The sequence below is a fragment of the Staurois parvus genome, unplaced genomic scaffold (genome assembly GCF_062004578.1).
Source record: "Staurois parvus isolate SC_StPar_1 unplaced genomic scaffold, SC_StPar_1.0 ptg000144l, whole genome shotgun sequence".
In the NCBI taxonomy this organism is placed as follows: Eukaryota; Metazoa; Chordata; class Amphibia; order Anura; family Ranidae; genus Staurois; species Staurois parvus.
In genome coordinates, this window is record NW_028317940.1 from 656,737 (window position 1) to 683,715 (window position 26,979).

Consider the following 26,979-nt stretch of genomic DNA (forward strand, 5'->3'; position numbering starts at 1 on the left):
TCTGCATAGACATGAGATCACCACCTCGTGGAGCTCCGAGAGACCACTAAACCTCAATGCTGGGCTGAGATTAGACTTTGTTCTCACTGATGCAAGCAATCAAACCTATTTTATCCCACTGATATGAATGATGAGCTTACTTTAGTCAACTGACACCAATAGTGGGACCAATTTTATTCCACTGACACCAATGGTGGGACTGATTTTATTCCACTGACGCCAATGGTGGGACTAATTTTATTCCACTGAGGCCAATGGTGGGACTAATTTTATTCCACTGACGCCAATGGTGGGACTAATTTTATTCCACTGACGCCAATGGTGGGACTAATTTTATTCCACTGACGCCAATGGTGGGACCAATTTTATTCCACTGACGCCGATGGTGGGACCAATTTTATTCCACTGACGCCAATGGTGGGACTAATTTTATTCCATTGACGCCAATGAAGGGGTTTATTTTCTCCCACTGATGCCAACGATATGACATATTTTATTCCCGTCACCAACAATGAGACTTTATTCCACTGACTCTACAAATGGAGCCTATTTTAACGTTCAATGACATGAACAATGGGGCTAGAGTGTGTTGGTATAGCAATGCACTGTGTATGTGCTGTATATTGGTATAGCTCAGGGGTGTCAAACTGGGGGCCCTCCAGCTGTTGTGAAACTACAAGTTCCATCATGCCTCTGCCTTTGGGAGTCATGCTTGTAACTGTCAATCTTGCAATGCCTCATGAGACTTGTACTTTGGCAACAGCTGAAGGGCCGCCAGTTTGACACCCATGTCATAGATGCATACATGTCAACACACACGGGCAACTCAACAGCCACTCGGTTTTGAGGGTTCTCTCCCTGGTATCCCAGTCAATAAAGTCGATTCTTAACTACACCATGATTTACTGGCTTTTTATGATCTGATATTTTTCTGGGCAGCTTGTCAATTGTCAAGCTGTTATTCAAATGCACTTTTCCCAAGTAGTCACTTCAATTACATGACGATTTGTGCCTGGTGGAGACTTCTGAAGGCACTCGTGCCTGCCTTAGACTACTCTTCCATCTGGAGGAAGAGAGCTGTCTCAGCAGTGACTGTGTAGTGGCTATATCATGGAGCATTTCTTGGGGTGGGTCATAAAAAGGCCAAATGGATGTCAACTGTCACTTATGAGTGGCCAACAGTTGGAACCTCTTAGCCTAGGCTGTCCTGTTATCTCTTGAAGAGCGCTACTTTAATGTAAACCTCTGGATATACTCATCTGTGGTGGCAGTGTGTGTTGCAGATGGTCATATGAAGTCATAACTGACAAAAGGTTGATAGGCCAAAAACTACACTTAATAGCCAAAAGTATTGGGTTAGCCCTCCATATCATGTGATTCAGGTGTTCCAATCCCCTCCATGGCCACAGGTGTATAAAATCAAGCCCCTAGACATGCAGACTGCTTCTACAAACATTGGTGTATAGAATGGGTCGCTCTCAGGAGCTCAGTGACTCCAAGCGTGGTCCCGTGATAGGTGACCACCTGTGCAATAAGTCCATCCGTGACATTTCCTGGCTACTAAATATTCCACGCTCAACTGTTAGTGGGATTATAACAAAGTGGAAGCAACTGGGAACAACAGCAACTCAGCCACCAAGTGGTAGGCCACGTCACATGACAGAGCGGGGTCAGCGCATGCTGAAGCGCACAGTGCGCAGAAGTCGCCAACTGTCTGCAGAGTCAATAGCTAAAGACCTCCAAACTTGGTGTGGCCTTCAGATGAGCCAACCAACAGTGCGTAGAGAGCTTCATGGAATGGGTTTCTATGGCCGAGCAGCTGCATCCAAGCCTTCCATCACCAAGTGCAATGGAAAGCATTGGATATCGTGATGTAAAGCACGCCGTCACTGGACTCTAGAGCAGTGGAGACGTGTTCTCTGGTGTGACCAATCATGCTTCTCTGTCTGGCAATCCGATGGACGTGTCTGGGTTTGGCGGTTGCCAGGAGAACGGTACTTGCCTGACTGCATTGTGCCAAGTGTAAATTTTTTTCAGGGGGGGATTATGGTGTGGGGTTGTTTTTCAGGGTTTGGGCTTGACCCCTAGTTCCAGTGAAGGGAAATCATAAGGCGTCAGCATACCAAGACATTTTGGACAATTTCATGCTCCCAACTTTGTGGGAAGAGTTTGGGGATGGCCCCTTCGTGTTCCAACATGACTGCGCACCAGTGCACAAAACAAGGTCTATAAAGACATGGTTGAGTGAGTTTTAGCTGGAGGAACTTGACTGGCCTGCACAGAGTCCTGACCTCAACCCCATAGAACACCTTTGGGATGAATTAGAGCAGAGACTGCGATCCAGGCCTCCTCCCCCAACATCAGTGTCTGACCTGACAAATGTGCTTCTGGAAGAATGGTCCAACCTTCCCATAGACACCCTCCTAAACCTTGTAGACAGCCTTCCCAGAAAAGTTGAAGCTGTTATAGCTGCAAAGGGCAGGGCCACCTCAATATTGAACCCTACGGACTAAGACTGGGGGGCCATTAAAGTAAAGGCCAACCAGCATGGCAAACATCTGCTGTGGTCCTCCTCATCTCGAATGACAACTCCCAGCCTCTGAATGTAAACAAATGGGCCTGGGAGCTGGCTGGTGTCATTGGACAAATAAGTTCACGACCATATTTGGTCAAGGACATCACCCAGGATGCTCGCCATCTCGTTTTCAAGGCAGCAGCTGCTGGCATCATGCCAACCAATGGCTCTAGTGACCTTCACAGCAGGAAGTTGTCACAGTAAAGGTTGCAAGAACACCAATAAGTGAATGACTTTCTGCTGCTTCCTCCAGGAGGTACACATGGGTGGGCTACAGAGTTCAGCCAATCTGTGAACTGCAAACAGGCAGAGTCAAAAACATGTTTTTTTACTTTTTTAATGTAGTATTTGATATTTTTCTAACAGAGAAACATGTAAACAGCAGATGAAGTAGCAAAAAAGAGACAGTGAAATTATACATTAGCTTATAAAACAAATAAAATACAGCGCTAGAGGACACATATTAGTGATTGGAAGCCAGCGCACAAAATAGGATACACTACACAGCAAAATAAATATATACAAGTGCAGCGCTTAACAAGTTACTCAAACAAATCAAAATGATAACAAAAAGTCCAAAGCATCATCGGTGAAAATATTCATGCTTCCCAGCATCCACCAATGAGTTCATAGTGAACCACCACAGGACTCCAGAACTCACAGAACGGTTTCCCCCCACCATCTGGGTCAGAGCACGACATGAAAAAAAGAGCAAAAACTGCTCCTAGTTGTGTAAATCCAGCAGGCACTCAGTTGGAAACACATCGGCATGGTGTATAGTAATTCTCATTAAACTGAGAATCTTCAGCAATCCTGTGATGTCACGGCATCCAGTTCCGCCCAACACGTTTTGTCATAAATGACGTCATCAGGGGCACGGTCATGTAATGCCATGTGCTCTGACCCTGATGAAGATGGAGGGGAAAACCATTCTGTGAGATGTGGAGAGCTATTTGTCTTCTCATGTGGTTGTCAAAGTGGTTGGTGTAGGACACCATGCACATATTTTTACTGATGGAAATTTGGACTTTTTGTCTTGATTTTGAATTTTTTGAGTCATTTTTAAGCATTGCACTTGGATAGACTTATTTTGTTGAAAAAAGTTATAAACTATGCATCATAAACGTCATGTCTTGGTATCCCAGGCTGAGCTATCACTTCTGAAGAGGGGTTGTCAGACATATGACTTCCAAAGACGGTGTTGTCAGGCATATGACTTCCGAGAAGGGGCTGCCAGGCATATGACTTCCAAAGGAGGGGATGTCAGGCATATGACTTCCAAAGGAGGGGATGTCAGGCATATGACTTCCAAAGGAGGGGATGTCAGGCATATGACTTCCAAAGGAGGGGTTGTCAGGCATATGACTTCCAAAGGAGGGGTTGTCAGGCATATGACTTCCAAAGGAGGGGTTGTCAGGCATATGACTTCCAAAGGAGAGGATGTCAGGCATATGACTTCCGAAGATGAGTTGTCAGACATATGACTTCCGAAGACGGGGTTGTCAGACATATGACTTCCGAAGGAGGGGTTGTCAGGCATATGACTTCCGAAGGAGAGGATGTCAGGCATATGACTTCCGAAGATGAGTTGTCAGACATATGACTTCCGAAGATGAGTTGTCAGACATATGACTTCCGAAGACGGGGTTGTCAGACATATGACTTCCGAAGGAGGGGTTGTCAGGCATATGACTTCCGAAGGAGGGGTTGTCAGGCATATGACTTCCGAAGGAGGGGTTGTCAGGCATATGACTTCCGAAGGAGGGGTTGTCAGGCATATGACTTCCGAAGGAGGGGTTGTCAGGCATATGACTTCCGAAGGAGGGGTTGTCAGGCATATGACTTCCGAAGAGGGGTTGTCAGGCATATGACTTCCGAAGAGGGGTTGTCAGGCATATGACTCCTGAAGAGGGGTTGTCAGGCATATGACTTCCGAAGAGGGATTGTCAGGCATATCACTTCCAAAGGAGGGGTTGTCATGCATATCACTTCCAAATAGGGGTTGTAAAAAGACTTCCAAAGAGGGGTTGTCAGACAGGGGGGCCTTTAAGCAGACAAGCCTATCACCTAGAAATTCTTAAATTCCACAAGTAAAGACGTTGTATTGGGGACTTCCTAAAAAGAGCGGATGTCAAGAAGGGTTCCCCGGCCTCAACGTGGTCTCCCCTTTGTGCAGTATGAAGCAGATATGCAATTCAAAAGTTCCAAAAACATAGAACTACATTCATGTGGCCTCTAGGATGGATCTCAGTGGAGAAAACCAAAACAAGCAAAAAACAAAATCTAAAACGAAGGGAAAGGAGAAAGAAAAAAGGAGAGTAAAGACTGGGAAGGAAAACCATGAAAGGAGAAGGAGCACAAGAAAGGAGGAATATCCAAAGTAGAGAGAAAAGAGAAGAGAGAACCTGGAAAAGTGGCCTCCAAACCAAGGAAGAAGACCATGCCAAGGTAGTATGAAGCTCCCACACTTCTTCGGGAACGTATCTCAAGGAGTACTTCTTCCCAGTGCGAGGTGCCCAAAGTACGGCAAAAAATGTCTCAAACAGAAGACCTTTACAGCACTCAGGACACTAATAAAACTTGAGGGGTATGTGGGTTCTCTGATGATTGATAAGATAACTTCTCTTTGTATAACATTTCCCGCACTCTAGACAGGAATACGGCTTCTCCCCCGTGTGAGATCTCTGATGTTTAACAAGCGCTGATTTCCGCGGCCAACATTTCCCGCACTCACTGCAGACAAACAGCTTTTCCCCCGTGTGCCACGTCTGATGATCAGTAAGACTGGATTTTCGTGAAAAACATTTCCCGCACTCAGAACAGGAAAACGGTTTTTCCCCCGTGTGTGATCTCTGATGTTCGACAAGATCGGATTTCCGCGTAAAACGCTTTGTACACTCGGAACAGGAATACGGCTTCTCCCCAGTGTGAGATCTTTGATGACTAACCAGGATGTGTTTCCGAGTAAAACGTTTCCCGCATTCAGAGCAAGAGTACAGCTTCTCTCCTGTATGCAATCTCTGATGTATGGAAAGAGTGGCCTTTTCTGAAAAACATTTCCCGCACTCAAGACAGGAATACGGCTTCTCCCCTGTGTGAGATCTCTGATGTTTGAGGAATTCTCCTATATGAAAAAAACATTCCCCGCACTCAAAACAGGAATGAATCCTATCGCCCATGTGGGACCTCTGATGTATAGAAAGACTTAAATCAGAGCTAAAACATTGCCCGCACTCAGGACAGGAAACTTTCTTCTCCCACTGAATCCCGGCCCCATCCCCCACAGTACGAGGGTGCTCAGAGTCAGAGGGATTCCATGGACTCCCCACACTGGGAAGTCCACCATTCATAGTGGAGCTCATTGTCTTTTCTCTGGCACTTGGAATCCCGGCCCCATCCCCCACAGTATGAGGTTGCCCAGAGTCCGAGGGATTCCATGGTCTCCCCACACTGGGAAGTCCACCATCCATAGTGGAGCTCATTGTCTTTTCTCCGGCCCATGGAAACCCGGCCCCATCCCCCACAGTACGAGGTTGCTCAGAGTCCGAGGGATTCCATGATCTCTCCACACTGGGAAGTCCACCATCCATAGTGGAGCTCATTGTCTTTTCTCCGGCACAATCTCCTGGGATGTCCTCATCTTCCATTTTACAACCTGGAGATAAAGTGAGACGATCCTTTGAGGGTTTCTCCATGGCGGGTCCTGGAAAAATAGAAAAACATCATCAATAGATAGGAGAGGGTTAGTTCACTTCCATCAAGATTCCATCTGTATCAGGGAGATAGGAGGGAGCAGATGTTCTCTGTGGATGTCTCAACCAGCTGGGATTCTATCCCTCCTCAGTCAAAAGGCCTTTGCTCCTCCTTGCAGATCACTTCTACATTTACACCGCCTTGTCAGAGGAGCAGGAACCAATGGGGGCTGGGGGGGAGGAACAGAGCAGAGATAAGAGAGGAATATATCATGGTCACCTGTGCTGATCTCTGTAGGAGTGTCCTCCTCTATGAATGTCCTCCTCATTCCAGCCTCCTCCGTATATTGCTGATCATCCCTCACATACGTCTCTTCTACTTCACCCTCAACTTTCATGTTTATCAGATCTTCACCCTAAACCAACAGAATGGCAGAAAATAAAATCTGTAACATAGAAGGATTTATGATGTGAGATCACATAGAACATCTCATCTTGTAGAGTCCACACATCGTCTCCACATGTCAGAGTGTTCCATCACTTTATGTTCCCGACCCTCAACTCCACCTACCTGATGATGGTGAGGGATGGTGTGACCTTCCTGTGTGGAATCCCGGGAATACAGAGGACGGGGACATCTCTCTGGTGGGTTCCTGGTATTAGGTGGCTCCATCATATTGTCCTTGCAGATGTCATTATAAGCTTCAGAAAACTCCATCATCACTCCATACTCATCATCCTCCTCTTTAAACTCTTCTTTCACAACAATAATATAATCCTGGAGGTTTCCACTCTGAATAATAAAACATACATTCTAACACATTTCTGTATAAATATTAACTACCAACACAACTGATTGTTCTTCATCTACCTGATGATGGTGAGGGATGGTGTGATCTTCCTGTGTGGAATTCCGGGAATATAGAGGACGGGGACATCTCTCTGGGGGGTTTCTGCTACTAAGTGGCACCATTATGATATCCTTATAGAGATCCTTGTGTCCTCCAGAAAGTTCCTTCATCACACCATCCTCCTCATCCTCCTCTTTAAACGCTTCTTTAACAATATTATAATCCGCAAGGTTTCCACTCTAAGTATATAACACACATTATATAAGAATCAAGCTTGTATATGACTCATAACTATCAGTGATTGTTCCTCATCTACCTGATGATGGTTAGGGATGGTGTGACCTTCCTGTGTGGAATCCTGGGAATACAGAAGACGGGGACATCTCTCCGGTGGGTTCCCATGACTGGATCCATCTACCTGATGATGGTGAGGGATGGTGTGACCTTCCTGTGTGGAATCCTGGGAATACAGAGGACGGGGACATCTCTCTGGTGGGTTCCCATGACTGGATCCATCTGTAGGAAACACACACACTGACTGAATCCATTGTTTCTATGTGTTTATCAGATGATGGGGGATCTAGGTGGAGCCTCCGTACTGCTCTCTCCTTTCCAATAAAGTCTCCTCTTACCCGGTGATGTGAGGGGCGGCTGATTGTCCATCATGACGTCCTTGTAGAGGTCCTTGTGTCCTTCTAAATACTCCCACTCCTCCATGGAGAAATAGACAGTGACACCCTGACACCTTATAGGAACCTGACACACACAATGATACAGTCACCATCCAGACACATCCCTTGTCTGTTACTGGAGAATGTCCCAGAATTCCCAGCACCGCTCACCTCTCCTGTCAGCAGCTCCATCATCTTCTTGGTGACTTCTAGAATCTTCTCCATGTTGTGTCTCTCAGGGTTTAGGGAGTCACATGGAGGCACTGTGATGGTCATATGATCACCTGACTTCAGAAGAGGAAATCTCTGTATTGAGGAACCAATAGGAACATCATGTTAGAATCCCAGAATCCTCCTCACCTCTCCGGTCAGGTCTGTGTGATGTCGTGTGACCTCCCAGAATCCTCCTCACCTCTCCGGTCAGGTCTGTGTTTTATTAATAGAGATGAGAGTGATGTCATGTAACCTCCCAGAATCCTCCTCACCTCTCCGGTCAGGTCTGTGTTTTGTTAACAGAGATCACAGTGATGTCATGTGACCTCCCAGAATCCTCCTCACCTCTCCAGTCAGCAGGTAGATGATCTCTAGGGTGAGGTTTAGCATCCTCTCAGTCAGGTGACTCTGGTCCTCCTCCATCCTCTTTGATGTGGTCATGTGATCTAAGCTGGTTTCTCTGTAGATAGAGTTGGTTGTACAATATTAGGATGGGTATATAAGGGGTTAATAGGCAGGGTGCCCCCAGTGGGAATTTGCACATGTAGATTGGGTCACCTAATGTGTGTTGTGTCTCATGCTCCTTCATACCTGTTATATTTTGTCCTTCCTGCCTGGTTACTTGTTGGTTGCATGTTCTCTGCGCATCTCCTACCACTTGCATGCAGAGAGATAGGACAACTCCAGCCACCATTCTATTCCCAGGATTTGCTTGCAGCTCCTTCCAGTTCTCTGGGGGAGCTTCATGTTTTTTCAAATGCAAGTAGAGGCCAAATTGCTGCAACAAGGGTACCGTAAGCAGTGAAGACTCCATGGCCACCAGATGTCTGTTGATGGCCATGATCTGCTGTCCATTGGGAGGTGCTCCTGCTCTTGAAGAACCTTCTCCCTCTTCCAACATGTCCCGGCTCTCCCTCTTTATTTTCTCCCTCAGAGATGTCCTGATTTTCCCTTTATGACACCCAAGTGTGGTCTGACATTTCATGATCCACCACCAAATCCTCACCGGAGCCCGGCTCACAGAAAGCATCGGCTGCTGGAACTTGTTTGGCTACCTGGAGCATGGTTTCCTTAGGCGAACTCAGACAATGACCCACCTTCCCCTGCTCTGAAGAACCCACTCCTAAATACTGACGCTAAGGCTGATCTCAGACCTCCTTTTATGGTGAGGGATGGGATTATTCACCTGCTTCCTCAATATTTGGTAATATCATACCCCCTCTTTTATCAAGGACGGAGATATCCACATTCTTCCCTCATTATTGGCTGATCTCAGGCCCCCTCTTATAGTGAAGGGTGAGGTTATCCATATCCTTCCCTACTATTGGCTGCTGAGCAGGATCACGGCTAAACAGGTTATTCAACCCAACATTCAACCAAAATTAAAATCCTGCGAAATGGAGTCAGATTTCAGTACAACCCAAATCTGAATCCCATCCCTCGTTACAAGAGACTGCTAAGGTGAGAAGGTGACATCTTTAAAATGAGGAGAATGTTCCGGCCCCGTAAGTGGGGGATGTTCTGCCCCTGAAGGGGTTAATCTGGGTTCCCACACTATATATGTGTGTATCATCATCTGCTGGAGATAAAAGACGTCACAGTGACTACGGAGGAAGAGGACGTTCGTGACGGTGGAGGAAGAGGACGGGCGTGGCGGTGGAGGAAGGGGACGGGCGCGGCGGTGGAGGAAGGGGACGGGCGCGGCGGTGGGGGAAGGGGACGGACGCTACGGTGGAGGAAGAGGACGGACGCGACGGTGGAGGAAGAGGACGGACGCGACGGTGGAGGAAGAGGACGGACGCGACGGTGGAGGAAGAGGACGGACGCGACGGTGGGGGAAGAGGACGGACGCGACGGTGGGGGAAGAGGACGGACGCGACGGTGGGGGAAGAGGACGGACGCGACGGTGGGGGAAGAGGACGGACGCGACGGTGGGGGAAGAGGACGGACGCGACGGTAGTAGAAGACGGACATGATTTTGGAGGAAGAGGATGGACGTGACGATGGAGGAAGAGGACGCACATGACTAATTAGAAAGAGGACAGACATGACGATTAAGGCAGAGGATGGACATGACGGGGGGTTACTGGGTGTAAATAGAAAATAAGATCTTATTACCTCCTCTGCTGCCACTTCCACCAATGTCTCCTCTCTACTTCCTCCCGACTCACCTCTCACCCGGAACTTCCTGTCTTCCATAGAGACTTCCTGTCTGGGCAGACATGAGATCACCACCTTATGGAGCTCAAAGGAGCTGCAGCCCCGAGAACTGTCTGGTAGTTAGGGTGGCCGCCTCATCCCTTTAAAACTGAACACATATTAATTACACGGGTTCTGGGGCTAATCTAATGCTGGTAAGGCGCGGAGTTTAATTACCACTTTAATCAGCCACAGAACCCATGTAATCAATGTGTTCAGTTTGAAAGGGATGAGGTGGCAACCCTACTCGTAGTGTGAACACGGCCTTGTTATGATCCTGCAGGATGGTCCTGGGATTTTGGATACTGTCCCATCATGTCCTCATTCCAGAGGTTCTACGATGTTGTGAAGAGTGGCAACAATGATGGATGGAACAATCTCCAGGTTCCATCACCAGGCACTGCAATTATACTCGACTGTTGGGTGGAGGGATCTCCTGACACTGAAAGTAGAACTCCGATGGGGCTTATTCTAACTTTTAGTAACATCAACAATGGGGCGTATTTGTCTCCCATGGAACTGCCAGTAGATACCATAGAGGCATCCCCCTACTCAGGTGAGATAATCACCTTATGGAGCTCAGAGGGTTTGCAGTCCAAGAAAAATAGCAAACACACCCCTGTGCCTTGTATGTTCTATATATCCTTAGAACTACAAATAGGTCAACTTACCAAGGAAGCTCAGCACTCTTTTTAGGGTTCTCTCCTGGGTATCTCAGCAGTTGAGGCAAGTCTCCCAGGAGCTACCAGACACTTCTGAGTAAGACTACCAACTGGTCAGTAAATCCAATTCCTAACTACATAAAAATTTACAGGCCTTCTATGAGCCAATATTTGGCCTTGTTATGATCCTGCAGAATGGTCCTGGGATTTTGGATACTGTCCCATCATGTCCTCGTTCCAGATGTTCTAGGATGTTGTGAAGAGTGGCAACAATGATGGCTGGAACACCCTTCTGGTTCCATCACCAGGCACTGCAATTATACTCGACTGTTGGGTGGAGGGATCTCCTGACACTTAAAGTAGAACTCCGATGGGGCTTATTCTAACTTTTAGTGACATCAACAATGGGGCGTATTTGTCTCCCATGGAACTGCCAGTAGATACCATAGAGGCATCCCCCTACTCAGGTGAGATAATCACCTTATGGAGCTCAGAGGGTTTGCAGTCCAAGAGTAGTGAACACACCCCTGTGCCTTGTATGTACTATATATCCTTAGAAGAAAAAACAGGTCAACTTACCAAAGAAGCTCAGCACTCCTTTTCAGGGTTCTGTCCTGGGCATCCCAGTAGTTGAGGCAAGTCTCCCAGGAGCTACCAGACACTTCTGAGTAAGACTACCAACTGGTCAGTAAAACCAATTCCTAACTACATAAAAATTTACAGGCCCATCAATTTTATGACAATTTTTGCTCAGTGAAGATTATGTGTGTGTCTGCCTCTTGACTGCTCCTCCACCTGGGTGAAGACAGCGGCCTTAGCAGTACCTGTGCAGTGTCTCCATCATGGACCTTTTCCTGGTGGGTCAAAAGAAGGGCAGTAGGCCCACAGCTGGAATCTCTCAGCCTAAGCTATCCAGCTGGGCCAGCTAGCCCACTCCACTGTCAGGATCATACCCAAGCTATCACACTTAGCTGTCAAACCCAGCTCCAGCTACACCACGCAGCTGTCAAGGTCTCACCAAGCTTTCCAGCCCTGGCTCAGCTAGCCAACCCAGCTGTCCTGATCAAGACCAAGTTATCACACTCAGCCCAGGTCCACCTACACTACGCAGTTGTCAAGCCCAAGTCCACCTACATCAACCTTACACCAGCTAGCCCACTAGGCTGTCATGAGAAGTCCCAAGCTATCACACTAGCTGTCGAGTTCAGTTACACCCACACTACCCTGTTGTCAAGCCCAGACCCAGCTAGCCCACACAGCTGTCAAACTCAGACCAAGCTTCCACATCCAGGCCCAGCTAGCCCACTTACCTGTTATGTTCAGGCCTAAACTATCACACTCAGCTATCTAGCCCAGGTCCACCTAAACTACCCTGAAAGCTCAGACCAAGCTTTCAAGCCCAGGCCTAGCTAGTCCATTCAGCAGTCATGATCAGACCCGAGCAATCAAATTCAGCTGTCAAGCCGATGTCCACCTACATCCCCATCAAGCTCAAGCTAAGCTTTCAAGCCCAGGCCTAGTTAGTCCACTCAGCTGTCATGATCAGGCCCAAGCTATTATACACAGCTGTCAAGCCCAAGTCCACCTACATCACCCAACCTTCAAGCTCAGACTAAGCTTTCATGCCCAGGCCTAGCTAGCCCACTCAGCTGTCAAGCACAGACCAAGCTTTCAAGCCCATGCCTAGCTAGCCCACCCAGCTGTCAAGCTCAGACCAAGCTTTCAAGCCCAGGCCTAGCTAGACCACTCAGCTGTCATGATCACATCACACTCAGCTGTCAAGCCCAAGTCCACCTACATCACCCAACCGTCAAGCTCAGACTGAGCTTTCCAGCCCAGGCTGTTAGCCCACTCAGCTATCAAGTCCAGCTCCACCTACATCACACAAATGTCAAGCTCAGAACAAGCTTTCATGCCCATGCCTAGCTAGCCCACTCAGCTGTCATGATCAGGCCCAAGATATCACACTCAGCTGTCAAGTCCACCTACATCACCCAACCGTCAAGCTCAGACCAAGATTTCATGCCCAGGCCTAGCTGGCCCACTCAACTATCAAGTCCAGCTCCACCTACATCACCCAGCTGTCAAGCACAGACCAAGCTGTCAAGCCCAGATCTAGCTATCACACTCAGCTGTCAAGCACAAGTCCACCTACATCACCCAACCGTCAAGCTCAGACCCAGCCAGCTAACTCATCTGTCAAGCCAAGGCCCAGCTAGCCCACTAAACTGTCAACTGGTAGTATTATTCAGGGAGAAAAGAAGATTCTACTTTATGAGTTTGAGGTTTCAGAATTTAGATTAGGTATCCTAGTTTCACTAGTGTGCACAATACAATAATGTGATGATAATATCTAGCGGGGTCAAAGTCAAGTTTTTGACTGTAGTGATCAAGCCCAAATTTATTCTGTAGTACCACCAGCTTTGCTGATCCCCTGCTCAGTAGTAACCCTCAGCTCTTATGATCCCTTACTCAGCAGTAACCCCCAGCACAGCTGATTCCCTGCTCAGTAGTAACCCCCAGTTCTTCTGATCCCCTGCTCAGTAGTAACCCCCAGCTCTTCTGATCCCTTGCTCAGTAGTAACCCCCAGCTCTTCTGATCCCCTGCTCAGTAGTAACCCCCCATCTCTTCTGATCCCGTGCTCAGTAGTAACCCCCAGCTCTTCTAAACCTCTGCTCAGTAGTAACCCCCATCTCTTCTGATCCCCTGCTCAGCAATAAACCCCCAGCTCTTTTAATCCCCTGCTCAGTAGTAACCCCCAGTTCGGCTGATCCCCCACTCAGTAGTAATCCCCAGCTCTGCTGATCCTCTGGCTTGCTGATCCTCCTCTCTCTCTGGTCCCCATTCATATTGCTCCCACCATGCACCCCGTGTGACATTACTAGTTTCTCCTTCTCCAGTCCCCCAGCTTTTTGAATGTAGTGATCAAACCCAAATTTATTCTGTAGTACCAGTTTTATTAATCCCTTGCTCAGTAGTAACACCACACCCAGCTTTGCTGATACTCTGCTTAGTAGTAACGCCCAGCTTGGCTGATCCCCTGCTCAGTAGTAACGCCCAGCTCTTCTGATCCCTTGCTCAGTAGTAACCCCCAGCTCTTCTAATCCCCTGCTCAGTAGTAACCCCCAGCTCTTCTAATCCCCTGCTCAGTAGTAACCCCCAGCTCTGCTGATCCTCTGGTTTGCTAATCCTCCTCTCTCTCTGGTCCCACTCATATTGCTCCCACCCTGCACCCCGTGTGACATTACTAGTTTCTCCTTCTCCGATCCCCCAGCTCTGCTGATCCTTTGCTCCTCAGTCCTCTCTCTATAGTCCCCGCTCACTTACCTGTATAGTGTTGCCATGTTGCACACCACTTGTGCCATCAGCTAGTTGCTATGCTCCATTCTTATTGGTTTTCCAGTGCATCCTGGGATATCTCATACCTGCAATACCTCCAAAACAAAGCTAACTGTGAATAAAAGCCCCTCAAAAGCTGCAGGTGCTGTTAGCGAGCTTTGCCAAGGATTTCTATGGAAGCTTTGGAGACGCTTTGAAGCACCAAGAAAGCGACATGGGGTATCATTTTGAAGCAGGGGCGGACTGACCATTCGAGCACTCGGGCACTGCCCGAGGGCCCGGGGTCAGTAGGGGGTTCCATGAGATGCCCCTGGTACCTTTCATTGGCTTTTTCATAGGCTTTTTTGGGTGTGGGTGATGACACATGGGCCCCATGATCCCCTATTGCCAGGGGACCCCATGAGTTGTCAGTCCACCCCAGTTTTGAAGCATCAACTTAGGTGACCAGGGAGCTCTCTGGGTCCCCGCGTGTGTGTGGGGGGCTGCAGGTGCCATCTTGCCTGCCAAACCAGGCGAATTATTTGAGGTGCTCAGCGGCTGCAGACTGCCGGTCTCTACTCACATCAGTGGTCGTGTACCTTTGAAAACACTGGAGCTGGTCAGGGAGTTGTGAGGTGCCAGGTAGTTGGAGCTGGATTCTGGAGGAAACAAACGAAGCTCACTCTTGACACTACCGGCCATCTTGGCACTAGCCATGCCCCTTCTGAAGTCTTTCATAGGTTATGAAGACCAGAGGAATGCTCAGCTACATATTTTTTTTTTTAATTTTGTATTATTTATTGATATTTTTCACTCTACAGAAATACACGGGTACAACATCAAAAGAACCGGTATTCAGAGCCAGAGAGAGATTGGATTCTAGAATAGGCATCATAAACGTTGCGTCTCGTTAACCCAGATTAAAAAATTATTTCCAAGTGAGGTGAGCCGCTGAGAAAATTCCATAAACACTAAAAGAGGTTTTGATGGAGACTTCCTATAAAAAAAACAAAAAAACGTTGCAGATGTCTATAATGGGATCTCCCACCACTGCACCCCATAAATCCTAAATCTCAAAAAACACTGAAGTATATCCATGAGTTTCTAGGGGGCACCTGAGAGGCCAACACCAATAAAAACAAGCAAAAAGAAAAACAATAAAATGGAAGGGAAAGAAGAGAGATCACAAAAAAAAAAAAAAGGAGATTTGAAAGAAAGTAGAGATGAAAGATAAGGGAGTCTCTCTGAAATTGGCCTCCAAACCAAGGAAAGGATCATATCCGTGAAGCTCCCACGGCACCCACTCTTCAGACGTGTTCTTGAGGACGCATATCAAGCCGAGATCCCTGATGTATGACAACATACGATTCGTATAGAAGACATTTCTTTACTAATCCACCGTAATGATTTTGTGGGTTCTCCGATGTCTCCTAAGATCAGATTTCAGTAAAAAAATTTCCCCGCACTTAGGGCAGGAATACGGCTTTTTCCTCCTGTGAGTTCTTTGATGTCTGACAAGTTTATCTTCCCGTACGTAAGATTTCTCACATTTGGTGCAGGAAAACAGCTTTGCCCCTGTGTGGCGTATCTGATGCTCAGTAAGACTTGACTCTTGTGAAAAACATTTCCCGCACTCAGGGCAGGAATGCGGCTTCTCTACCTTGTGAGTTTTTCGATGATCAACAAGGAGGTATTTCTGCGTAAAACATTTTCCGCACTTGGAGCAGATATACAGGTTCTTAGCCATGTGAATTTTCTGATGTCTGTTAAGGCTGCTCTTAGCTGCAAAACTTTTCCCGCACTCAGAACAGGAATACGGCTTCTTCCATGTGTGAGATCTGTGATGTTTGAGGAATTCTCCTATCTGAATAAAACATTCCCCACACTCAGAACAGAAAAAAATTTTCTCACCCGTGTGGGACTTCTGATGTATAATAAGATCGAATACAGAGCTAAAATTGTCACTGCATTCGGGACAGGAAAATGTCTCCTCCTCCTGAATCCAGGCCCCATCCTCCACAGTACAAGGTTGCTCAGAGTCAGAGGGATTCCATGGTCTCTCCACACTGGGAAGTCCACCATCCATAGTGGAGCTCATTGTCTTTTCTCCGGCACATGGAACCCCGGCCCCATCCCCCACAGTACAAGGTTGCTCAGAGTCAGAGGGATCCCATGGTCTCCCCACACTGTGAAGTCCTCCATCCATAGTGGAGCTCATTGTCTTTTCTCCGGCACAATCTCCTGGGATGTCCTCATCTTCCATTTTACAACCTGGAGATAAAGTGAGACGATCCTTTGAGGGTTTCTCCATGGCGGGTCCTGGAAAAATAGAAAAACATCATCAATAGATAGGAGAGGGTTAGTTCACTTCCATCAAGATTCCATCTGGATCAGGGAGATAGGAGGGAACAAATGTTCTCTGTGGATGTCCCAACCAGATGGGACTCCTCCCCTCTTCAGTCAAAGGGCCTTTGGTCCTCCTCCCAGATTACTTCTACATTTACACCACCTTGTCAGAGGAGTAGGAACCAATGGGGGCTGGGAGGGGTGGAGGGGGGCGGTAACAGAGCAGAGATAAGAGAAGAATATATTCTGGTCACCTGTGCTGATCTCTGTAGGAGTGTCCTCCTCTATGAATGTCCTCCTCATTCCAGCCTCCTCCGTATATTGCTGATCATCCCTCACATACGTCTCTTCTACTTCACCCTCAACTTTTATGATGATCAGATCTTCACCCTAAACCAACAGAATGGCAGAAAATAACATCTGTAACATAGAAGGATTTATGATGTGAGATCACATAGAACATCTCATCTTATACAGTCCACACATCATCTCCACATGTCAGAGTGTTCCATCACTTTATGTTCCATCACTTTATGTTCCCGACCCTCAACTCCACCAACCTGTATTACTGTTAGTCGCGGTCGTGCGATTGTCGCCTGTTGGTGGCGGCGACCGTGGATCCGTGACAGGTGTGACCTTTTTGTGTGGAATCCCGGGAATACAGAGGACGGGGACATCTCTCTGCTGGGAATCCTGGTATTAGGTGACTCCATCTCATCCTTGTGTCCGTTTGAAAACTCCTTCATCATTCCATAGTCCTCATCCTCCGCTTTAAAAACAATAATATAATCCCTTGGGTTTCCACTTTCAATATCTGTAGGTAGGTGCAGCTGCAGTAAGCACACCGAGGCTGGTTGACATTAACAAGGCTGGTATTACGGGAACGGCCCAAGTATGCACACAACCCAGCGGGAGGACGCCATTCTGGGAAACATTTACAGTTCGGTGCAACTTGAGAATGAAGTAGGTTCTGATGCACCAACAGCATCTCTCTGAACATCGGTCTCTGAAGGCGGAATGCAGCCTGGTCAGTGTGAGCCCAACGGGGAGGATTCCAATGTAGGATGGCATGCCCCTACTTGTCCAGAACCGTTCTACACCGCTAATCACTTTCCCTGACAGACGGGTGCTCTCTTTACTTTATCCACTCACCTTGGGGCAGGCACTTCAAAAGGCTCTGCTAACCCAAGATGGCCACCAGAGTCAACAGAATGCAGTGAAGCCAACCAGAACACTGCCTCAGGAGACCTGGAAATCATAGAGAAACCAGGTTTCTCCTGACTTCTCCAGCTGCAGTACCACACCGGTCGAGCGCCACCTATCTGCCTGCACCCCCCCCCCCCCCTTTTGACAGATGCTGTCCTCGGCATCGCAATGCATTAAGAACAAGAAAATTTACAAAAGAAAGCATGGTCAAGGCAATACAGTGAAAACAAGCTGGACTGCAAAGAGCAACGATTCTCATGTTCATCAACAGAGTCATGTAGCAAGGGTTCATCTTCAGGTTGCGACTCTGGGGCTGCAGGTGTTAGGGGGTCGCCTGCATTTTCCATAACCCCCCCCCCTCACCTGGGTCCAAGACACATTAGAATAGTCTGTTGTACTAGGAGTTGCAAGATCCTTCATAATAATCCCAGCACCAGTGTTGTCTCTGAGTCGGTGGAGGCCGGAGGCTCAAGCAAGAGAGGAGGCAGGAACCATTCAGCAGGGGCCTCTTGCATAGGTAGAAGATCCAAAGGGTCAAATGTCTCCTGGTCACCAGCAGGCTTGTTGGAGCAGCAGGTAGGGTCACAGCATGTTACGGTGAAGTCGCCTTTCCACGGCGTTAGAAACCACATTGAACATGGGGGGTAGGTAGGAAAGTCTGCCCCACCACCTGATACTAGGGACGTTTCTACTTGGGCTCCAACTTACTTCCGTTTTGGTATTTTTCACCAACACTTGGTCCAAATGCTTGATGTGATCTTCAAAGGTCTTGGAGAAGTTAATATCGTCCAGGTAGACTAACATGGTTTCTAGGTTGAAGCCTCCTAGGCATCTTTACATTAGGCTTTGTACTGGAGCATTGCTTAGGCCGAAGGGCATGCAATTAAATTCAAACAGTCCCAAGGGTGTGATAAAGACAGTCTTTTCTCAGTCTTGGGCCCTAACAGGGACTTCCCAGCCACTTCAAGAGCACAGAAGAACTTGGCTTGTCTCAGTGCCATCAATGACTCCTCTACCCGAGGCAACAGGTAGGCATTCCGGTGGGTACAAGCATTAAGCATGCGACAGTTCACACAACTTCCATCTTTCTTGCGCACCGGGACTACAGGGGCAGCCCAAAGATTACGGCTTTCCTGTATCACCTCCCTCTGTAACATGTTGCAGAGTAGATCCTTGACCTTCTGGCACAGGGCTAGGGGAATGTGGCAGTACCGCTCTCTTATGGGTGGTGTATCCCCTGTGTGAATTGGGGGGTTCAATGGCTTCAGCGATCCTGTAGTCTTTCAGACCGGTGGCAATCAAAAGTGCTTCTCCAGGAACTGATGGAGTAGTCTTTGTTGGGTGAAAGGGTATGTTCAGATGTTCCAGCAGTAGTATGCTAATGACATCTTAATGCTAATGACATCATATCCGTCTGCAGGGGGGCACCACGTAGAGGTCCACTATAGTGGCGTGGCTGTGAAGTGGTATTGGGGTTGTCCCCAGATTGATGTGCTGCAGCAACACTTTTCCCTTTTGAATTTTGGACAAGGTCTGGCCCACCAGCCACTACCTTGGTGCCACAGAGTCCTTACGGGGCTCAACCAAAACAGTGGGATCCCTGTAATTTCTTGTGGGCCCCAGTGGGAAGCAACCAGACCACCTCTTGCAGGGGCACCAGGAGTAACTTTTTCTTGGGGGAGTGCAGGCCACCCCCACTTGTTCAGACTATTTCCTGGCTGCCCTCCTTTGGGCCTCGTAGGCCTGGATCACTCAGCCACACCACCCTTAAGCGGCAGCCCCGTGCACGCTGGTACGGTGAAACTTAGCCAGTCAGGGAGGCAAGTCCAAGTCTTTCAGCTCGTTTATGCCAATCATGACAGGTACTGCCGGGTTTACTGGGCCACAGGTCACAACCCCAACCTGCTCCACCACCTGGTCCTCTTTTTGGATCCTCACGCAGGTGATGCCTTTGATCAGGATAGGTAAGTTATTGGCTGTTTTGAGAGACAACCAACAGGGGTCCAGTTGTTCCTATGCTCTGAACCGCTGGACATAGACATCATACTCCCATGATGGTGATCTCTGAATCGGCGCCATTTAGGCAGGGAACCTCTTGGTTATTGACAAGAGCCAATATCACTGTGCGACCATGGACTCTGGGACTTTGGGGATCGTCCCTCTGCCCTGGGAGCCACTAGTTTTTTAATTTTTGAATTCAGGCGACCCACAGTTCTTCGATCTAAGTCCATACTGACCACACCGCCAACACTTCCAGTCCTCCTCAGGGTCCCTACGTAATGGATTCTCATCCATGTAGGATTGGTGTGGGTTCTGTTTAAAGGAGGACATCTCTTGTTTCAAAGAGGTCACATCTTGAGCTAATTCCCTCAGAGCTGTTTGTAGGCCTGCTGGAGGTGGCAAGGCCAGGGCCTCTTCTTTCAAGTACATGGGTTCATACTTTTTGGTCACTGCCACCGTGACATCCACGTCGTCTTGCTCCTGCGCAACTGCATCCACCACAATGTCATGGAAGGAGATGGAAGGTTGCGTCCTGATTCATGCTTGCAGGGCACTCCTGACAGGAGCAGCCTTCATGCCCACTATGAAGTGATCCCTCACCTACAGTGGAGTAAGTAGCACCTGCCTACATATACATTAATTCATTCATTCTAAGAAACGTTTTTATGTAGAATACATAACTATCATTTTTACTCATCTACCTGATCAAGCATTGCGTAGTTGTGATCCTCCTGTGTGGAATCCCGGGAATACAGAGGACGGGGACATCTCTCTGGTGGGTTCCTATGACTGGATCCATCTATCTGACCATGGTGAGGGATGATGTGACCTTCCTGTGTGGAATCCCAGGAATACAGAGGATGGGGACATCTCTCTGGTGGGTTCCCCTGACTGGATCCATCTACCTGACGATGGCGAGGGATGATGTGACCTTCCTGTGTGGAATCCCAGGAATACAGAGGACGGGGACATCTCTCTGGTGGGTTCCCATGATTGGATCCATCTACCTGATGGTGAGGGATGATGTGACCTTCCTGTGTGGAATCCCAGGAATACAGAGGACGTGGACATCTCTCTGGTGTGTTCCCATGACTGGATCCATCTACCCGACGATGGTGAGGGCTGGTGGGATCTTCCTGTGTGGAATCCCAGGAATACAGAGGACAGGGACATCTCTCTGGTGGGTTCCCATGACTGGATCCATCTACCCGACGATGGTGAGGGCTGGTGGGATCTTCCTGTGTGGAATCCCAGGAATACAGAGGACGGGGACATCTCTCTGGTGGGTTCCCATGACTGGATCCATCTACCTGATCATGGTGAGGGATGATGTCACCTTCCTGTGTGGAATCCCAGGAAAACAGAGGATGGGGACATCTCTCTAGTGGGTTCCTGGTATTAGGTGGCTCCATCATATCTTTGTGTCCTTCTGAAAACTCCTCTATCACTCCATCCTCCTCTTTACACTCTTCTTTCACAAAAATATTAGCATCCCCAAGTATTCCACTCTGAAATAAATAATAAGAGATGCATTGTAACAAACATGCTGTGTATAAATTATAACTACCTATAAATATTAATCATTGACCTGATGATGGTGAGGGATGGTGTGACCTTCCTGTGTGGAATCCCGGGAATACAGAGGATGGGGACAACTCTCTGGTGGGTTTCTGGTATTAGGTGGCTTCATTGTGACATCCATGTGTCCTCCTGAAAGTTTCTCCATCATTCCATACTCCTCATCCTCCTCTTTATACTCTTCCTTTACAACAATATTATCATCCCCGAGGTTTCCGCTCTGAAAATGTAATAAGAAATTCAAGGTAACAAACATGCTGTATATAAATCATAACTAATAATAACTGTTACTCATCTACCTGATAATGGTGAGGGATGGTGTGACCTTCCTTTGTGGAATCCCGGGAATACAGAGGACGGGGACATCTCTCTGGTGGGTTCCCATGACTGGATCCATCTACCTGATGATGGTGAGGGATGGTGTGACCTTCCTGTGTGGAATCACGGGAATACAGAGGACAGGGACATCTCTCTGGTGTGTTCCCATGACTGGATCCATCTGTAGGAAACACACGCACTGACTGAATCCATCGTTTCTATGTGTTTATCAGATGATGGGGGATCCCCTTTCCAATAAAGTCTCCTCTTACCCGGTGATGTGAGGGGCGGCTGATTGTCCATCATGACGTCCTTGTAGAGGTCCTTGTGTCCTTCTAAATACTCCCACTCCTCCATGGACAAATAGACAGTGACACCCTGACACCTTATAGGAACCTGACACACACAATGATACAGTCACCATCCAGACACATCCCTTGTCTGTTACTGGAGAATGTCCCAGAATTCCCGGCACCGCTCACCTCTCCTGTAAGCAGCTCCATCATCTTCTTGGTGACTTCTAGAATCTTCTGCATGTTGTGTCTCTCAGGGTTTAGGGAGTCACATGGAGGCACTGTGATGGTCATATGATCACCTGACTTCAGAGGAGGAAATCTCTGTATTGAGGAACCAATAGGAACATCATGTTAGACTCCCAGAATCTTCCTCACCTCTCCGGTCAGGTCTGTGTTTTATTAATAGAGATGATAGTGATGTCATGTGACCTCCCAGAATCCTCCTCACCTCTCCGGTCAGGTCTGTGTTTTATTAAGAGAGATGAGAGTGACGTCATGTGACTTCCCAGAATTCTCCTCACCTTTCCGGTCAGGTCTGTGTTTTATTACTATAGATAAGAGTGATGTCATCTGACCTCCCAGAATCCTCCTCACCTCTCCGGTCAGGTCTGTGTTTTATTAAGAGAGATGAGAGTGATGTCATGTGACGTCATGTGACCTCCCAGAATCCTCCTCACCTCTCCGGTCAGGTGTGTTTTATTAATGGAGATGAGAGTGACGTCATGTGACCTCCCAGAATCCTCCTCACCTCTCCGAACAGGTCTGTGTTTTATTAATAGAGATGAAAGTGACGTCATGTGACCTCCCAGAATCCTCCTCACCTCTCCGGTCAGGTCTGTGTTTTATTAATAGAGATTAGAGTGACGTCATGTGACCTCCCAGAATCCTCCTCACCTCTCCGGTCAGGTCTGTGTTTTATTAATAGAGATTAGAGTGACATCATGTGACCTCCCAGAATCCCTCTCACCTCTCCGGTCAGCAGGCAGATGATCTCCAGGGTGAGGTTTAGTATCCTTTCAGTCATGTGACTCCAATCCTTGTCTATGCTCATGGTGAGGTCATGTGACCTATGCTGGTTTCTCTGTAGATGGATAACGGAGAGTTATCTGGACTGTATTGGTTGCACAATATTAGGATGGGGATATAAGGGGTTAATAGTTGGGGTGCCCTCAGTGGGAACTGGAACATGTAGATTGAAATTATCAGCATTTGTGTTGTTTTTGCTTCCTGCAAACCTGTTATATTTTGCCTTAACTCCTCCTCCATTATTGGCTGATCTCAAACCCTCTTTTATAGTGAGGGGCGATGTTATCCAAACCCCATCCCCATTATTGGCTGTTGCAAGGCTGCTGACAGGGGTCAAAGCTTGCACAAGGTAATATGGGTGAGCACCAATGCTAATAAACCAAAAAATTCCACCAAAATTTAAATTGGGGGGTCAAATTTCAGTCACAACCAGAATCCGAATCTCATCTCATTACAAGAGACTGCTGAGATGAGAAGGTGATTGGTGGGAAAGGTGACATCTCCACAATGAGGAGAATGTTCCGGGGAATGTTCTGCCCCTGAAGGGGTTAATCTGGGTTCCCACGCTATATGTGTGTATCATCATCTGCTGGAGATAAAAGATGTCACAGTGACTATGGAGAACGTGATGGTGGAGGAAGAGGACAGGCGTGACGGTGGAGGAAGAGGACGGGCGTGACGGTGGAGGAAGAGGACGGGCGTGACGGTGGAGGAAGAGGACGGGAGTGACGGTGGAGGAAGAGGACGGACGCGACGGTGGAGGAAGAGGACGGACGCGACGGTGGAGGAAGAGGACGGACGCGACGGTGGAGGAAGAGGACGGACGCGACGGTGGAGGAAGAGGACGGTCGTGACGGTGGAGGAAGAGGACGGTCGTGATGGTGGAAGAGGACGGTCGTGACAGTGGAGGAAGAAGACGGACGTGACGGTGGGGGAAGAAGACGGACGTGACGGTGGAGGAAGAAGACGGACGTGACGGTGGAGGAACAGGACGGACATGACGATGGAGGAACAGGACGGACATGACGGGGGGGGATTACTGGGTGTAAATATAAAATCAGATCTTATTACCTCTTCTGCTGCCACTTCCAGCAATGTCTCCTCTCTACTTCCTGCAAGGAGCCATTCCCTCTAATCATCTTATTTGTACACCTACATCACTTCCTGTGTGTCCCTGACATCACTTCCTGTCCTCCATAGAGAGTTCCTGTCTGGGTAGAAGTGAGATCACTACCATTGTGGAGCTCAGAGGAACTACAGCCCGAAAACCGTCTGGTAGTGTGGAACTTATTTGGCTACCTGGAGCATGGTTTCCTTAGGAGAACTCAGACAATGACCCACCTTCCCCTGCTCTGAACAACCCACTCCTAAATACTGACACTAAGGCTGATCTCAGACCTCCTTTTATAGTGAGGGATTGGATTATCCACCTCCTCCCTCAATATTTGATAATATCATACCCCCTCTTTTATCAAGGATGGAGATATCCACATTCTTCCCTCATTATTGGCTGATCTCAGGCACCCTCTTATAGTGAAGGGTGAGGTTATCCATATCCTTCCATATTGTTGGCTGGCTAAACAGGTTATTCAACCAAAAATTCAACCATAATTAAAATCCTGCGAATTGGAGTCAGATTTCAGTACAACCCGAATCTGAATCCCATCCCTTGTTACAGAAGACTGCTAAGGTGGGTAGGTGACATCTCCACAATGAGGAGAATGTTCCGGGCCCAGAAGTGGGGGAATGTTCTGTCCCTGAAGGGGTTAATCAGGGTTCCCACACTATATATGTGTGTATCATCATCTGCTGGAGATAAAAGACGTCACAGTGATTATGGAGGAAGAGGACGGACGTGACGGTGGAGGAAGAGGACGGGCGTGATGGTGGAGGGAGAGGACGGACGCGACGATGGAGGAAAAGGAAGGACGCGATGGTGGAGGAAGAGGAAGGACGAGACGGTGGAGGAAGAGGACTGGCGCGACTGTGGAGGAAGAGGACGGAAGTTTCGATGAAGGAAGAGGACGGACGCGACGGTGGAGGAAGAGGACGGGCGCGACGGCCGAGGAAGAGGACGGGTGCGACGATGGAGGAAGAGGACGCACGTGACTATTTAGAAAGTGGACAGACATGACGATGAGGGAAGAGGACGGACATGACGGGGAGTTACTGGGTGTAAATATAAAATCAGATCTTATTACCTCCTCTGCTGCCACTTCCACCAATGTCTCCTCTCTACTTCCTCCCGACTCACCTCTCACCCGCAACTTCCTATTGGTATACCATAGAGACTTCCTGTCTGGGTAGACATGAGATCACCACCTTATGGAGCTCAAAGGAGCTGCAACCCCGAGAACCGTCTGGTAGTTAGGGTGGCCGCCTCATCCCTTTAAAACTGAACACATATTAGTTACACGGGTTCTGGGGCTAATCTAATGCTGATAAGGCACGGAGTTTAATTACCACTTTAATCAGCCACGGAACCCGTGTAATCAGTGTGTGTTCGGATGAGGTGGCCACCCTACTCGTAGTGTGAACACGGCCTTGTTATGATCCTGCAGGATGGTCCTGGGATTTTGGATACTGTCCCATCATGTCCTCATTCCAGAGGTTCTACGATGTTGTGAAGAGTGGCAACAATGATGGCTGGAACACTCTTCAGGTTCATATAAAGTCAAATCGTGCAGCGCTAAGTAGTAGGTTGTAACTATAATGTCCGAGATGGCAGTGAGTCACTTCACATATATCCCAATAAAGTATATACAAATAGATAAAAGATCAAATATAAGATCCAATCAGGTGACTGTAGATAATCCTGATGCGTCAAAAGGTGCAAACAGTGGGGTAGGTAATGCGCACTTACCGAACGCGCATATTAATTGCGCCTTATATATGTAAATCCTGGTATCATCTGATGAGGCCTGAAGCTGAATGGTCTTCCCTCCAGGAGATGGGTCATCAAATGTGGGCACCGTAGTCCAGGTATCGGGGTATCCTTATTCCTTATGGGAGTGGTATTGTATCACCTCAGGTATCCTTAAGGAGTGGTAGCCAGTCCTGGGATGGTGGGTCATCTAGTATTAAAGATGGCCGCCTGAGCTCCACGTTGCTCCGGTGGAGTGACTTCACGGCGTGGTGTGGCTCCTCCTGACGGGTATCGTGTACAAACACGTCCTCAGAGGGGGGTTGCCAATCACGTTGTGTCGTCCGCCATTGTCATATATAGAGAATCCGGCACATGTGCTTTTACGGCCGCGGCCATATTGGAGTAGCGCGATACAAACTGCGCAAGCGCGAAAGCATCGAGCGCCATTTTCCCTTGGTTTCCCCATTATTGTATAGGCAAAGCAGATAGATATCTGAGTGCTTAGGAATCCAGGCTGTGTCGTGTGTTCAAGGGCTTCAACGCAATTTTTCCAGGGATATGAGAGAGCAGATATAATCATCCGAGTCTCTTCTATTTCCTAATTATACTAGTGAAATGTGCTAGTTTCTATTGTGCAAACGGGAATGTAAAACCATCAATAAATCATTATCTATAAAAAAGAAATTGATGAAGGTAAAACCAAATATACTAGCAGTATCATATCCACGGGATAGGCAATATGTAGTGCGCATGTGCCAAAGATTTTGGTCTATATAACGAAAAGAAAAATGTATATCCAGTATAATAAAGTGCATTCCAACTATTATTATACATTACATCATCAGTGGACTTTCTAAAAGCCTAGCTAAATTTGTTAAAGTCATGATAATTATGTAAAATAACATACTCTAAATAATTTAAATAAATAGAGAGATATGGACAATACTAAAAAAAAAACATTATCATAAAAAATGTGTATATATAGACCTAAAATAAAAAAACAAATCTAAAAAATGGTAAAATAACAAGATAAAAATAATTATATAGATATATTAAAAATAAAAAATATGACATCCATTTGTAGTAAAAATTATATATGTTGATAAAGAATATATATTTAGAATATATGGAAAGAGAGGTAAACAAGATGATGTCCGGCT

General features: G+C 47.6%; 3 protein-coding genes across 3 annotated transcripts; all 3 read right to left on the bottom strand.

Annotated features, from left to right (window-relative positions):
• Nucleotides 1-2,896: 2,896 nt before the first annotated feature.
• On the bottom strand, nt 2,897-25,207 carry LOC149465006 (uncharacterized). The gene is made up of 10 exons (XM_089673773.1): nt 25,155-25,207; nt 22,895-23,008; nt 22,114-22,248; nt 21,904-22,027; nt 21,613-21,812; nt 21,324-21,533; nt 16,783-16,918; nt 16,372-16,501; nt 15,677-16,251; nt 2,897-5,750 (listed from the first exon to the last, which is right to left on the bottom strand). The coding sequence occupies exons 2-10, from the start codon at nt 22,976-22,978 to the stop codon at nt 5,146-5,148; spliced, it is 2,199 nt and encodes a 732-aa protein (XP_089529899.1). The 5' UTR covers nt 22,979-23,008; nt 25,155-25,207; the 3' UTR covers nt 2,897-5,145.
• Nucleotides 6,268-7,654, bottom strand: LOC149465007 (uncharacterized). Its single transcript, XM_089673726.1, has 4 exons — nt 7,435-7,654; nt 7,139-7,357; nt 6,839-7,060; nt 6,268-6,683 (listed from the first exon to the last, which is right to left on the bottom strand). Exons 2-4 carry the CDS (start codon nt 7,286-7,288, stop codon nt 6,420-6,422), a joined length of 636 nt encoding a protein of 211 aa, XP_089529852.1. The 5' UTR covers nt 7,289-7,357; nt 7,435-7,654; the 3' UTR covers nt 6,268-6,419.
• On the bottom strand, nt 7,723-10,176 carry LOC149465008 (gastrula zinc finger protein XlCGF53.1-like). The gene is made up of 3 exons (XM_089673746.1): nt 10,121-10,176; nt 8,348-8,462; nt 7,723-8,095 (listed from the first exon to the last, which is right to left on the bottom strand). Exons 2-3 carry the CDS (start codon nt 8,441-8,443, stop codon nt 7,865-7,867), a joined length of 327 nt encoding a protein of 108 aa, XP_089529872.1. The 5' UTR covers nt 8,444-8,462; nt 10,121-10,176; the 3' UTR covers nt 7,723-7,864.
• Nucleotides 25,208-26,979: the final 1,772 nt, after the last annotated feature.